Source organism: Natator depressus, chromosome 15 (genome assembly GCF_965152275.1).
Source record: "Natator depressus isolate rNatDep1 chromosome 15, rNatDep2.hap1, whole genome shotgun sequence".
Lineage (NCBI taxonomy): Eukaryota > Metazoa > Chordata > Testudines > Cheloniidae > Natator > Natator depressus.
In genome coordinates, this window is record NC_134248.1 from 27,506,621 (window position 1) to 27,521,545 (window position 14,925).

Below are 14,925 nucleotides of genomic sequence, written 5' to 3' on the forward strand. Positions count from 1 at the left end.
AGATGAGACCAACTCATTTAACATAGATAACTGAACACTCCCAATAGCAACCCTCAAGTTACTCTCTGTCTCTAATAGACTTTACCTTTGTGAGGTAGGTCTATACAATTATCCTCATTTTACAGATGAGATACAGAGATCTTACCTATTAAGATCAATCAGCAAGTCAGTGTCAGAGCCAGGATCAGAGCCCAGAGCCGCCTAACTCCCAGTCCTGTGCTCTAATTGCTAGACCAGCTCATGACATAATTCTGTGCAAAGCAACCTGACGTCACAAGCTGATAACCCAGAGTTACTCACCTGACCAGTTGTTTGAAGATTATAGCAGACAACGTCTTGATTTGTGGTCTCTGTGGTATAGAGAAGAGCCCCAATGAGCCAGCACATCCCCAGAAACAGGTCAGAGAGGCTCAGGTAGAACAGAGGGCGCATCTAGAAAAGTTGAATTGATAATTTGGCTTGGTGAATATTGTACATAGTCCCACAATGGTCAGCTACAACAAGGGTTTAATTTTCACCCTCCTTTTCCTGATATACTTTCATGACTAGCCAGCCTTAGAATGCTGCTATCCCTACACAAGGAAACTGGATTGATTTGTGCACTCAGGAGATGTTTACACCAAGAGCACAAAGATTTAATGATCATGGGCCACATTATCAACTGCCCAAGTACCTGAGAGCTGCACCAAATCTGGCTCTGAGGATTCAAAATCCTATGATTTAATAAAATAGATTTCCTTCACTGTGTTATTAGTAACATCCATGGTGACAAAGACTGAAGTATTTTGAAAAATCCTTCATTTTTCTGTCTATGGGTGTGTTTGTTTCCCTGCTACATAGCACAGCTTGGAAAATGGAATATCACTTTAGTTAGTTTGTGGTCAGTTTCTAGCCAATTTCAAGTTCTCATGCACTGGCACAAGACCACTGCATTTGAGTTGTAAACACTGCAGGGAAAGATTTACTTGTTTAAAAATGACCACCACATTTTCATTGACAGTGGGAGCTGTGGATGGTCAGCCACTCTGAAAACCAGGCCAGTTATCTAGGTGCCTAAATGTGGATTTCAGTGCCTAACTTTCAGCATCCAGGAGTGAAAAATTTAGACTTTTTTTCTGTAGGCATTTTTAAAACTAAACAAAACATGCAAACATTTATATAGGTCTTAGCTCTGGGAAACGTTATTTATTTTATAGAACCTACATTGTGGGCTGAATTTGACCAGACATTGTCCTTTAATTAAAAAGGAATGTGCACTATCACAGTATTTGCTTGAACTTTTCTCTTTCCTGAGAGATGAAAAGTAATGGCTTGTAGATTTAGTTAGTTCAGCAACAATAAAAAATCTGCCAGCAGGTTGTTTTGTCCTTACTCTGTAGTTACAGATACAGAGGGGGGTAGATTCTGTTTAAGGTCTTTCTAGGGCATATTTTTCCTTCAGGGAGTACTCTAAGCACCTCTCTTTTATACAGTGTCTGAGAAACCAAACGTCTATCTCAATATCTTTATTTTTATTAGCACCGTACATTACCTGTCACCCCAATAAACCAGTGAATCAAACCTTTTATTGCTAACTAAATAGCTACAGCTAGTTCACCGAATTTATTAATCCCTCTTAAAACATTTTAAAAAACACTTGTACGCATTTCTCCATGCAGAACCAAGCAGTAGGTATACAGCAGTCTAGACTTCTCTGCATGGTTGTTACTATGAGTATATTAAAAACTAACAACCCTGGAAGAAGGTAGATGACCAATTGTAACGAGTGAACAGCTGACCCAGGTCTGTGCAAGTATAGCGAAACCCAACTGTTTATCTAGTGGATTATTTAGGTATAGGCATATATAAGGAAGTTGGAGGAATAGGCGAGGCTGTTGTTAAAGTTCTTTCAGGAAGAAAAGCCAAATTGTTTATAAACTGGGGGAACGGAATGTAAAGAAATGTAATGGTTTAGAACTGCTGGTTAGGTGGACAAACGCGTAGCCATTACTACATATCTTCAGACTGGGCACTCTTTGAAGCACATCTGCTTGCATAAGAAATCCTTGTGTCTTCAATGCTGCACCCACAAGTGCTCTAGGGTTAGACCCTGTTTATATTTTTGAGTCACCCTGTTTTTTCTTTATCACAAAACGGAGATTCTTTTGTTAACATGTCATGCCTTAAACATGGTTTATTTAATGTTGAGAGTTTTCTGTATTCTGTAGATCCAGAAAATATGTTTCAACAATTAGACATTCAGCTGCAAGTTCTAGTGTGGAAAGATAAGTATCTATGATTCCCATACCTCTCAATAGCTGGGAAATAAACCTTTCTTTTAAAAGTATTACTCCTTAAATATCATGCATCAGGGAATAATCTGATCACAGCAAGCGTCAGGAAGGATTCACCCTATGCCCTTCATTTACAGAGTTGCACAACTGGTCAGGTGCATGGTGGGCGTGAGTAGAAGTGGGAGCGCATTGAGGTACTCGGCTTCCTCTGAAGCATCAGGAATTAACTACCACTCTAGGCAGGGTGCAAGTCTCAAAGCCTGACACAAAGTTACCAATGCTGTGTTCTTATGTAACCAAACTAGCTACCTCACAGTTCTTGAAATAAGACACTTTCTGACACAGACGGGATGGTCTAATCACCTCTAGACATCTGGGTTGAAATACCTGGGCTCCCTAGAGCCACTGCCTCAAATCCTAGCAGGGGTGACACAGCCCTCATTCTTCCAAGGTAAATCAATGGAGTTCCAGGCAGTTTATTGGGTGGGCTCTTTCTACAAGATCTTAAAACACTGAGCCTCTGTCTGCTCTCTGTGGATAAAAATCCCCCATTTTGTCAGAATAAGTCCTGTAAGTTTGCAGTGGACTCCTTGGCCCACACACACTGTGTTCCACAGGAGTTTTGGGTGTGTGGGACCTATAACATGTGACATGCTTTGGAGATAAGGAAGATATAGAAATAGAAAACTTTGATATCGTTATAACAGAATACAAGTTTAGAAGTACTGCTCACCTAATTTATGACAGAAAATTACTATTCAGCCTCTCTCATCTTTCCATGAACATTGAAGTTCTTGAGTCTTATTAGTGCGTATTCTTGTGAAAAACAAATGTTATTCAAACATTTTGATTGAAACTGAATTTTAAACTATTTCTGATTGGAACATTTGTTATTTACATTTTACTGGTTAGTTCCACTGGTCATCCAGTCAGGGAAAAGAGACACCATGTGACATACATAATCTACTAAACCCTGTGAACTCTGAAGTTTGAATCTCAAATATTTGCAGCAAATATTTGGAGGCCATTCATATTTGAGAGAAATGCTAAGCATAAATTAATGCATCTTTCTGAATCATGAATAAATCTAAGTGTTTCTGCTAATGACCAGAAAAAGAGATGAAATTCAATGAAGAAATTATTTGTTGTGAATCATTTGTTCAGCTGCAGTTAGGATAATGCTTATAGCCTTACATGTAATTATATTTGGTCAATTTGTGCTCTCAAACAGAGGTGCACAGTCCCCACTAAAGTCAATGGGAGTTGAATGTGTGTATCTGAATGCAGAATTTGACTCAACAATATTCAGCCCTTATAACCTTTGCGGTGCATCTATAAATTGTTAATCCTCACAACCCTTTTTCTCCATCTCCTGAAGTAGTTTTATTCTTGTTTCCATTTAACAGACTGGAACACTCAGTCTGAGAGGTGAAGTGACTGTCCCAAGGCCCAGAAAGAGTCAATGTCAGAGCAAGAACTGGCACTAAGGAGGTCTTGGCTCCCAGTCCTTGACTCAGACCACATGGGCACAATTTAACTTACATACATGTAATGGGGAAGGATTAAAAAACACTGAAAGCATATGTGCTTCATAAAGCAGTATATAATTACAGCAAAACATGTCCATGAATTGTTTATTCATCTACCACGCAGCATTAAACAGTTGGTTTACTCCTGTTAATAATAAAAAGAGAATGTGCCTAAAAATTTGAAGCCTTCCTAGTGGAAAACTCATGCCCACACATCTGTTTTGTTACATAAAATATGGTTTATCCTCAGGGTAACAAACATTCAAACTTAAAAACTGAAAGGCAGAATCCTTACCTCTGGGGATCTCACTACATTTTGGAAGACAGCGTAGGCAATAATTGAGCTGGAACCTATAACACTGAGAAAATAAAGAGCAGGCTGGTTGGAGAGCACTACTTTGGGTCTTGTTTCACTTGAGCTGTGTCTATTGGGTTGCTATTCTCTTTTTTATACTTTTATTAATAAGAAAACAATAATTAATAAATTACTTTCTTGTGTTCCAATGAAAGAGATTTAAAGGGAGTAATAAACCTTCAAGCAATCTGCAGGGAAGGCTGTCATTCCTGACATTTGCTTACTAGTTTAAAACAAGATACTGTACCTTAAAGTGGCCATGACAAACTGTATCCATTGTATAGCAGAATAAATCTGGGGGAAATTTAAAAATGCAGGTGGTAAGTGCAGCTGTAAACATACTCTGCAATCTCATTTTCTGTCTGTAATAAAAAGGGCTAAATTGTTGACTAAACTCGATCACAAATACAGGGTGGCAGTGCAAACCCTGAGATGCCTAGGCGAAAACTCAAAGCCATGTTTGTTCCTTAAAACGGAGAGAGCCGCCAGCATTTACCCAAGATTTCTCTTAAGGAGGTTTCCTTTACGGAGAGTTTAGGTTCTGTAAGGTGCCCTGGCATCACGGAGGGGCTACGTTAGCTGAATGGATAGAGACAGAGAGAGCAGATGGAAGACGAGAAAGAGGGATTAGAAAGACGGAGAGGGACGAGAAAGACCGATGATAGAGAAGAAGCAGCTCTGCTCTAGTGGAGGTGAAGCCAGAGACCGCGCTCAGCTGGATGGATAGAGGTAAGAGGTGAGTGAAGGGTGGACGATTGGATCCAGACAGGGAGATCACTCGGAGGAGCGGCTGGCTGAGCTGACAGGGCCACCCGAGGGGACGGATGGACAGACGGGAGGGGGCAGGGACTGGCTGGGGAGATCCGAGCAATGGCTAGCTAGGGAACTAGGGAACTGCTCCCTGGGGGCTCCGGACCCGCAGCCCCCGGGCCTCTCCCGCTCACTCACCTCCTGCCAGTCCCCGTCCAGCCGGGTGACACTGAGCCCGGCCGCCTGCGCTGCGAGGGCCATCGGGCGCCGGCAGCCCCTTCCCCGGGGCGCTGAGCTCTGCGCTCCGGCCGGGAGCCGGCTCCTCCTCCCGGCTCGGCTAGTCCTGCCCCCGGCCGCCGCTGAGCGCCCCCGCCCCGGTGCCGCTGGGCACGGCCGCCCCCCGCCAGCCGGGGCTAGAGCCCCCCGGAGCAGGGATGGGGCGGGGGGTGAAGGGGGAAAGCCAAAAGGAGGGAGGGCGGAGAAGAGACGGGGCAGAAGCAGGCTCCGCTCCGACTTTACCCTGCCCCTGCCTGCCTCGCAGGGACCCTACCCCTCGCTCCGTCCTCTGGCAAAACTGCCCCTGAACCCAGCGCCCCGGCAAACTCCGCATCACATCCTGGGTCCGGCCGAGCAGCGTGCGCGGTCCTGGCCAGCCCCGCGGCAGCCCGCTCAGTCCCCGGGGGAAATGCTAACTGTCTGCCGAGAGAAGGGGAATCGCCTCTTAACATACGCAGCCCTCGGCTGTACTGCTCATGAACCTGTCACTGCAGTAGCCAGCTCCCTTTGGATGGGTCTGTATAAACTCTCCTCTTCTCAGTGGCTATTGCTTGGAGGGCGCTCCCTCGCATCTTCTTCTTGTTTCCATTTCCCTCCCCTTCCTCAACTCTCTGGGGGCCCCGAGGACGCCTGTTGTTCTTCCGCCTGCATTATTCAAGGAAGGCTTCAGGAAGAGGTGGCTGCCTGCATCTTGCTCGGAAAATGGGCAGGATCAGGACCATCGCGTCACAAAGGCACCGCGGTCACTAAGCAGACTGAGCCCCTCAGTGCAGTTCAAGTTGATGGGAAGCCAGGAGATGTCATTGGCAGGCTCTAGAAACTGCACTAGGGGAGAAACCAAAACAGAGCATAGGGTGGAAAAATGCTACTGGAATTGAATCTACCCTGGGAGCAGCATGACTGTTGAGAGCTCTGGGGAGAAGAAGAGGTTAAAATCCAGGCAGGCTGCTTTACTCCGCTGACTAAAAGGAATGATGATAATGGGGTGGAAAGTTCCTCGTAAGGAATTGGAAATGATGCGAGCTTCAGCTTGTGGAAGTTCTTCTGAACTGGGAGATGAGAGGGGTTGCTAGAAATGCATCTAATTGGGCTCCTTAAATTGTAAGCACCTTGGGGCAGGTTTCAGAGTAGCAGCCTTGTTAGTCTGTATCCCCAAAAAGAAAAGGAGGACTTGTGGCACCTTAGAAACTAACAAATTTATTTGAGCATAAGCTTTAGTGAGCTACAGCTCACTTCATCGGCTGATAGATTTCCACAACTACTCCTTTTCTTTTTGCGGATACAGACTTACAGGGCTGCTAGTCTGAAACCTGTCATTATGCAAGGCACTGAATTTAGCCGCATGGAGTGGAAATCTATCAACCGATGAAGTGAGCTGTAGCTCACGAAAGCTTATGCTCAAATTTGTTAGTCTCTAAGGTGCCACAAGTACTCCTTTTCTTTTTGGGGCAGTGTGTTTTCCTATGTGTCTAGCACAATGGGCTCCTGAGCTGGACTGGAATCTCCTGGCATTCCTGAAATATGAATAGTAAATAAGTGATAACTCAGGACATCAGGACACCCCTGGTCATCAGCATGGTGGCTTAGGCCCAACTCAGGCTAACTGCCACTGGGAATAAGGCAACTAACTACCTTTGAGGTTCTGGGCCTCAGTGCTTCCACAGCTCCCAATTTTCTTTATGGCAGCCTAAGTCAATCTGAAGCAAGGCTGACCTGGCCAGCACTTCCCCCAAACCATGAATTAGATTTTGTCTCACTTGGTTTAAATCCTCCTTCTACCACAGGACAAGCGGCATTTACGACCATTTCCAGGGCTGTTTACATTTTACACCTTCTCTATAGGACTGCTGTACTCACAAGTCAGCACTGCAAGAGAGCTGGGCGATAGTTACTGAGGGCTAGTCTACCAGAAGCGGTACATCAGCACAGCTGTGCTGGTGTAGCACATTTATTCTGTTCTCTTGTTGGCATGATAAATCCACCTCCACGAGAGGCGGTAGCTAGGTTGGCGGGAGAAGCTCTCCTGCCGACATTGTACTGTCCACACCAGCGCTTAGTTTGGTGTAACTTACATGGGTCGGGGGGTGGCTTATTCACACCCCTGAGCGACATAAGTTATACCAAAGTAAGTGGTAGTGTAGACCTGGCCTAAGACTTGGGCCTATTTTGTGTTTACAAAATATGTATATAGGATGCACAGAGTCACTCAGTGGACTCCTAGCTGCGCCTGCCATTGGTCAGCTGTCAGGCTTATTTAATTAGTAGGGACTTTTGATCTAGGTTCTTAAGATGGGGAAGAGCAGTGCATTATCACATGGATTTAGGTGGCTGCTTCAATGGGATAGAGAAGAGGTACAAAAGAGCTCATCCATAACTGAAATTCCCACAAGTGTTCCCACCTAATCTGTCTAATGGAAGACTAAAGGTACAAGGCACAACAAACAGAATGATTCTGCATAATGAATATGGAGCTATGGAAAACACCGAGAGTGAAATTCAACCCTGGGCAGAAGGCCAGCACAAGGCCCTGTGCCCCATTTAAATCCTTTAGTACCTCCATGGGATATAAACAGTGCACAGGCCTTGTGCTGTTTCTCTGCACAGGAGTGAGAATAGGAAGGAATAATCAGCTCAACTGTGGTAAAAGACAGACAGTTACCTTTTCCATAAGTGGTGTTCTTCGAGATGTGTTGCTCATGTCCATTCCACAATAGCTGTGCGTGCTCACCACGTGCACCAGTGCCGGATGTTTTTCCCCTAGCAGTACCCGTTGGGGGGAGCGCCCCCCACGACCCCTGGAGTTGTGCCTGCCTGGCGCAGTATAAGGGCTGCGTGCTCCCCTCACCCTCAGTTCCTTCTTGCCAGACAACTCTGACAGAGAGGAAGGAGGGTGGGATGTGGAATAGACATGAGCAACACATCTCGAAGAACACCAGTTACGGAAAAGGTAACTGTCTTTTCTTCTTTGAGTGATTGCTCATGTGTATTCCACAATAGGTGATTCCAAGCTATATCTGTTGGAGGTGGGTAGGAGTTCATAAGTTCCCAGGATGGAGGACAGCCCTGCCAAACCTGGCGTCATCCCTGGTTTGGGGGATGAGCGCATAGTGTGAGGTGAACGTGTGAACCGAAGACCGTGTGGCGGCCCTACAAATGTCCTGGATGGGGACATGGGCCACGAAGGCAGCCGACGAGGCCTGCGCCCGAGTCGAGTGTGCCCTCACAATGGGTGGCGGGGGGACACCCGCCAGCTCATAACAGGAACAGATGCATGAAGTGATCCGATTGGAAAGCCGCTGAGTGGAAATCGTCTGGCCCCTCGTGTGCTCAGCTGAGGCGACGAACAGTTGCAAGGACTTTCTGAACAGCTTGGTCGGCTCGAGGTAGAAAGCCAGAGCCTACTGGACATCGAGCGTGTGGAGACGGCGCTCCTCACTGGATGCATGGGGTTTGGGGCAGAGGACCGCTAGAAAAATGCCCTGACCCATGTGGTAGGTGGAGACCACCTTCGGGAGGAACGCGGGGTGTGGGTGGAGCTGGACCTTGTCCTTATGAAAGACCGAGTATGGCAGCTCAGAGGTCAGCGCCCTGAGCTCCGAGACTCGCCTGGCCGACGTGATTGCAACCAGAAAGGCCACCTTCCACGAGAGGTGAGACCTGCCAACACCAGGTTTAGGTCCCACTGCGGGACCGGGGTTCTAGAATACGGAAAAAGATGGTCCAAACCCTTAAGGAACCGGCCACTCATGGCATAGGAAAATACCATGTGCCCTGCACTGGCGGATGGAAGGCCAATATGGCTGCCAGGTGCACCATGACTGATGATGGCGCCAGGCCCTGGGCCCTCAGGTGGAGGAGGTAATCAAGAATAAGCTGGATCAGGCGGCCACCGGGGAGACACCCTGGTCCGCCACCCACCTAGAAAACCGGGACCACTTCGCCAAATAAGTGCAGCAAGTGGAGGGCCGTCTACTTTCGAGAAGGATGTGCTTAACCTGTTCTGAGCATGTCCTTTCCTCTCCGCCTAACCACTGAGCAGTCACGCCATAAGGTGAAAAGCCGCTAGGTTGGAATGGAGGAGGCGGTCCTGGTCCTGAGAGAGCAGGTCCTGGTGAAGCAGCAATGGCCATGGCGGAGCTACTGCCAGGCCCATGAGGGTTCCGTACCAATGCTGCCTGGGCCACGCTGGGGCAACCAGGAGGACCCGGGCCTTGTCCGTCTTTATCTTCTCCAGGACCCTGCTGATTAGAGGGAACAGGGGAAAGGCGTAGAGAAGCCAGCCTGATCAGGACAGGAGAAAGGCATCGGAGATAGTGCCCCTCCCCAGGACGCCCCTGGAGCAGAACTGGGGGCATCGTTGGTTCTGCCGAGTTGTGAATAGGTCCCCCTGGGGAGTTCCCCACCTTCAGAAGAGCCGGTGGGCCACTTCCGGGTGGAGGGACCACTCGTGTTTCAAGGAAAAGTCCCTGCTCAAGCGATCTGCCCTCTCATTCCGAACGCCCGGTAGGTGGAAGGCCTTCAGGTGGATGTTGTGGGCTATACAGAAGTCCCACAGCCTGAGGGCTTCGTGGCAGAGGATCGGGCCCCGCCTTGCCTGTTGATATAGAACATTGAGGCCATGTTGTCTGTGAGGACCCTGACTATCTTGCCCTCCAGGTGCGAGTGGAAGGCCATACATGCCAGCCACACCGCCCTGAGCTCCTGGACGTTTATATGTAGGGTCAGGTCTTGAGCCGACCACAGGCCTTGGATCTGAAAGTTCCCCACATGGGCCCCCCAACCCAGGTCCGATGCATCGGACACCAGCTCCAACGATGGGGCCCTGTCCCTGAACAGGACCCCTTGGAGCTTGTTGTTTGGAGCGGACCACCACCGTAGGGAGGTGATCACAGAGTCTGGCACGGTGAGGACCTTGTTCATCCTGTCCATGGCCTGGGAGAACTTTGAGGCCAACCAGAGCTGGAGGGGCCTCATCCTGAGTCTGGCGTGATGGACCATGTACGTGCATGCCGACATGTGACTCAAGAGTTGCAGGCAAACCCTGGCTGTTGTCACTGGGAACCTTGTGACCAAGTCGATGAGACCTTTCAGGGTCTCGAATCTCTCTGGCGGGAGAGAGGCCCTGGCCAACACTGTGTCCAGGAGCACCCCGATAAACTCTATGCATTGGACCAGGACTAACGTGGACTTGGTGTAGTTTACCAACAGGCCCAAGGCGGTGCAGGTGGACAGGAGGAGCGCCACGTGATCCCTCACCTGTGACCGGGAGGTACCCTTGACAAGCCAATCGTCCAGATAGGGAAATATCTGGACCCCCCGCCGTCTGAGGTAGTCCGCTACCACCGCCATACACTTTGTAAACACCCAGGGGCAGTGGACAGACCAAACGGAAGGACCGTGAATTAGTAATGATTCTGTCCCACCATGAAACGGAGGAAGCGCCTGTGCCCCTCGAATACGTGGATGTGGAAGTACGCGTCCTGCAGATCGAGGGCAGCGTACCAGTCCCCGGGATACAGGGAGGGGATGATGGAGGCCAGGGAGACCATGCGGAACTTGAGTTTCACCATGTACTGGTTCAGACCTCGCAGGTCCAGGATGGGCCTGAGCCCCCCTTTGGCCTTCGGGATAAGGAAATAACGAGACTAATACCCCTTGCCCATGAACTCCTTGGGCACTGTCTCAATCGTTCCTAGTCCTAGGAGCCGCCCCACCTCATGCTCAAGCAGAGCTTCGTGCAAGGGATCCCCCAAGAGGGACGGGGGCGGGGGGTGGTTGGGCTGGGAGGAAGTAAACTGGAGGATGTAACTCCAGGAGATGGTGTTGAGGACCCATCGATCCGAGGTTAGCTGCGACCATTCCAGGAGGAAAGCACACAACCGGTTGGAGAAGGGGAGCTTTACTGGGAGTGGATCCCTGGTGAGGACTAGCGGGGTGCCCCCGAGCGTCCCGTCAAAAACACCTTTTCCCCGCCTGCTTGCCCTTGGAGGACTCAGGATGGGAGCAGGTAGAGACTGCCTCTGAGGGCGTCTCTTATAGTCCCACTGCTTCTTATGGGCGGCCTCATACTTCAGGAGGGCAGCCTGGGCTGGAGTCTACTGCGGCTTGAACTTTTTTTTGAACTTGGTTTTGCCGGAGCCAGGACATAGAGGCCCAGAGTCTGGAGGGTCGTGCGGGAGTCTTTTATGCCATGCAGCCTTGTATCTGTTTCCTCCCCAAACAGAGCCTTCCCGTCAAACGGGAGATCCTGTGTGGAGGACTGTGCCTCGCTGGACAGCCCAGAGAGCAGGAGCCATGACGCCCGTCTCATGGACACCGCGGAGGCCATTGATCATGCGGCTGTGTCTGCAGCATCCAAGGCTGCCTGCAGGGACGCCCTAGTGGCCACTGCCCCTTCCTCCACTAGCGCCTTGAACTCCTTTCTATCGCGCTCCTGGAGGGAGTCCTCAGACTTGGGCAGGGAGCCCTACAGATTGAATTTGTACTGGCCCAGGAGAGCCTGATGGTTGCAACTCGTAACTCGAAGCTCGAAGACGAATAAATTTTCCTTCCAAAAGAGTCCAGTCTCCGAGAGTCTTTGTTCTTTGGGGTCGGGGCTGGCTGACCCTGCCATTCCCTGTGGTTGACCGACTTGACCACTGGGGAGTTGGGTGCCGGGTGGGTATACAAGTACTCATGCCCTTTAGTGGGTACAAAGTACTTGCATTCCGCCTTTTTAGAGATGGGGGCCAATGAGGCCGGTATTTGCCACAGGGCATTTGAAATCTGAGCCACCCCTTCACGGAGAGGCAAGGCCACCCTACCCGGTGCTGATGGGGACAACGCGTTAAACAGGGAGTCTGAGGACTCCTCCATCTCCTCTGCTTGGAGGTAGAGGCTTGCTGCCACCCTCTTTAAGAGTTCTTGGTGGGCCCTGAAGTCCTCCTGCGGGGCGGAGAGGGGCGGGGCCGCAATCGCCTCCTCCGGGCGGGGCAAAGAGGCCGGTGCAGTGCTCTGGGTGTCAGCCGGCACTGGAGGGTCCACCACCTGATCGGGCTTTGGGCACGGTGCCGGGGACGTACGTCCCACCGACTCCTTTCTCGGGGGTCTGGAGAGGGAGGCTGATGGTGCTTCCGAAGCTCCGGTCACCGAGTGAGCTCCTACCGGGGGCTGCGCCAGAGACCACAGTGCCCACTGGTACCATTGGGCCGGCCACGACGCTCGGTGCCACTGCACGTGCTGTGGCACCAGCGGGGCCGGCTGTTCGGGTTGGCTGGCCTGGCCCATCGAAGGACGCCTATGAATGGAGACCGGGCTGGCGTAAGATCTGCTGCTGTCTCTGGACCAGGAGGAGTGGCGGTGCCGGGATCTACGACGGCCATAGGACCGTGATCTCGACGTGGAGGACCAATACTGATGGTAACAGCTGCTCTGCGAACGGCCTCGACGGGCGGACCTAGGATGGTGAGACGCCGGCAATCAACGCCCGGGGCAGCGATGTCTTGGTGGAGACTTGGAGCGGGAGTCCAAGTGAGAACGGTGTCGACGATTGTGCCGTGACCAACTCTGGTACCCCCTCCGAGATGAGGACTGTTGGCGATGCCCGCTGTGGTCCCATCAATATTCGCTCCTTGAGGACGAGCAGTGCAGAGAGTCCCAGCCGGATGGGACTCAGCCAGACAGTCTGGTCGGCGTCGAGGGCAATCCATATGGACTCTGCCCCAAGCAGTTGCTGGGCTGTGAACAGCATCGGGAACATTCCCTCGACTGAGACCGGTACTGGGCCGGAGGCAACTGCGGAGATCCCAGCGGCGGCTTGCCTCTGGAGCATGGGGTCGACATCGGCGGTGCTCCAGGCACCAGCATGGACATAACGTCCCGGGCCGCCTGGAGGGCTTCAGGTGTGGATGGCATCCGGATATCCGGAGAGGCCTGTTCTGAACGTGAGTCGGAGGCCTGGGGCCCGGTGGGGATCGAGGACTGCCCGACATAGGCCTAGACTCTGTCCCAGACTTCCCTCGGTGCCGCTGCAAAGGGGGAGTCTTCCTGGCCCTCTTGGCGTGCCCTGTGGACAGGGAGCGGTGCCGACTGGTCGATGGCACCAGAGAGTCACCATGTACTGACGCTGTGGTGCCGGGTACCGGTTTGGAGTGGCGTGCCGGAGTCGGGGTCAGCGCCGACTCCATCAGGATGGCCCGGAGCCTAATGTCCCTTTCTCTTTTGGTCCGAGGCTTAAAGAACTTGCAAATCTTGCACCTTTCGCTGATAGCTAAACAGCTAACTAACTACAGGTACTAACACTGAATGAACAAACAGTTCTGGGGACGAGCTACAGCAAAGCTGGAGCAGAGTAGTTCCAACGCACCTTCACTGGCGGCAAGAAGGAACTGAGGGTGGGGGGGAGCGCGCAGCTCCCCTTATACCGTGCCAGGCAGGCGCCACTCTAGGGGTCGCAGAGGGCGCTCCCCCTCATGAGTACTGCTAGGGAAAAAACTTCCAGCACTGGTGCATGTGGCGAGCACGCACACCTATTGTGGAATACACATGAGCAATCACTCGAAGAAGAAACATTATGATGAACGAGGATGGAGGGTGACCACAAAATTACCAATAGAAAGATTCCAGATCGCATTACCAATATTCTGAGTCATCTTTCCTCTACATTTAGCGATCTGAGTTTATCAGATTCTATCATCCAATGATAACATAGTCAATAACATCAGATCCTATTTATTGGACCAATTTTCCTTTCCCAAGATAGAACAGGCATAATTTATGCTAAAGGAGGGGGGTCGGTTACTAGCCAGGCAAAGAAAATTCCAGCTATTAAAAAAAAAAGAAATGTAAATGAGACTTGTAGTTGCAGATATCACAGCTAAAAAGAAAGCTTTTATTGACCATGAAGTGTTTACATAAGTCAGAACTCAAGAATGATAACGCTTTATTGCACATGTGGAAAGTTATGATTAAATTTCCACAAGTGAGTCACTGCAAAACTTTTAAACAAATCATGATCTGTGTTCCTAATCATGTTGAAGGTTACTAATGCTGAAGTAACATTTAAAAAATTACCATTTACTTTTCACTGTTTATGCTCTTTGATCAGTTTTTGCATTTCACTCAGTAGTCAGTGGCTTTCATGACCTAACAGAGTACTGCAGTGTTTGGGCTGCAAACACTACAAGAAGATGTTGAAATCCAAAACAAATAGTTTTAAAATCCATTTTATTTAAATTGCAGATAAAGACTAAATAATGCACAAACTATTGGGGCAGTACTCCTGGCCAATATCGTTTATAAAAGGCAATAGAAAGGATGATGTCTAGGCTTAATGCACTAACAGAGTGTTCACTATACAGCTGATGGTCACTTTGGGTTTATGCTGGAGACCAGCTATAGTTGGCTTATGGAGATGAATACATGTCTTGTGGGACTCACAGGAAATGAATGAACCAGTGTCTACCCTATCATTAGAGGCAGAAAAGCCACTAGAGGAAAACGGGGCTATCTGTCATTTGTACTCACTCAGTTTGAGCTCTGGGACAATTTAAACAGTTAATAAAACCTTTTACTTTATTCCTTTGGCGAAAGTTCAAGTGACTCATTTTTCCTGGCCCTTTGTATTATAGGGAGTTGCTAGACAGGAGTGTCCTTTGTCTCCATTATTGTTCGTTACATAAGTAGAGTTTTCAGGGATGATATCACGGAATCAAAATAACATGAAAAGAATGCAAATTGGACAGGTGGCCATAAGATTCTGCTA

At 49.6% G+C, this 14,925-nt stretch overlaps 1 protein-coding gene across 8 annotated transcripts in view; it reads right to left on the minus strand.

Annotated features, from left to right (window-relative positions):
* TMEM116 (transmembrane protein 116) overlaps positions 1-14,925 on the minus strand; it is a 35,928-nt gene that overhangs the window by 19,790 nt on the left and 1,213 nt on the right. For 2 of the 8 annotated variants that reach the window (XM_074972447.1, XM_074972440.1), the window contains exons 1-4: positions 5,106-5,224; positions 4,405-4,451; positions 4,098-4,161; positions 301-432 (exon numbers count right to left, since the gene is read on the minus strand). In XM_074972447.1, the coding sequence (XP_074828548.1) occupies positions 301-432; positions 4,098-4,161; positions 4,405-4,451; positions 5,106-5,168 (306 nt within the window). In that variant the 5' untranslated portion in view covers positions 5,169-5,224. Of the gene's footprint in view, positions 1-300; positions 433-4,097; positions 4,162-4,404; positions 4,452-5,105; positions 5,225-5,665; positions 6,036-14,925 lie in introns of those variants that run through there. The other 6 variants (XM_074972442.1, XM_074972441.1, XM_074972444.1 and 3 more) reach the window with 6 other exon arrangements.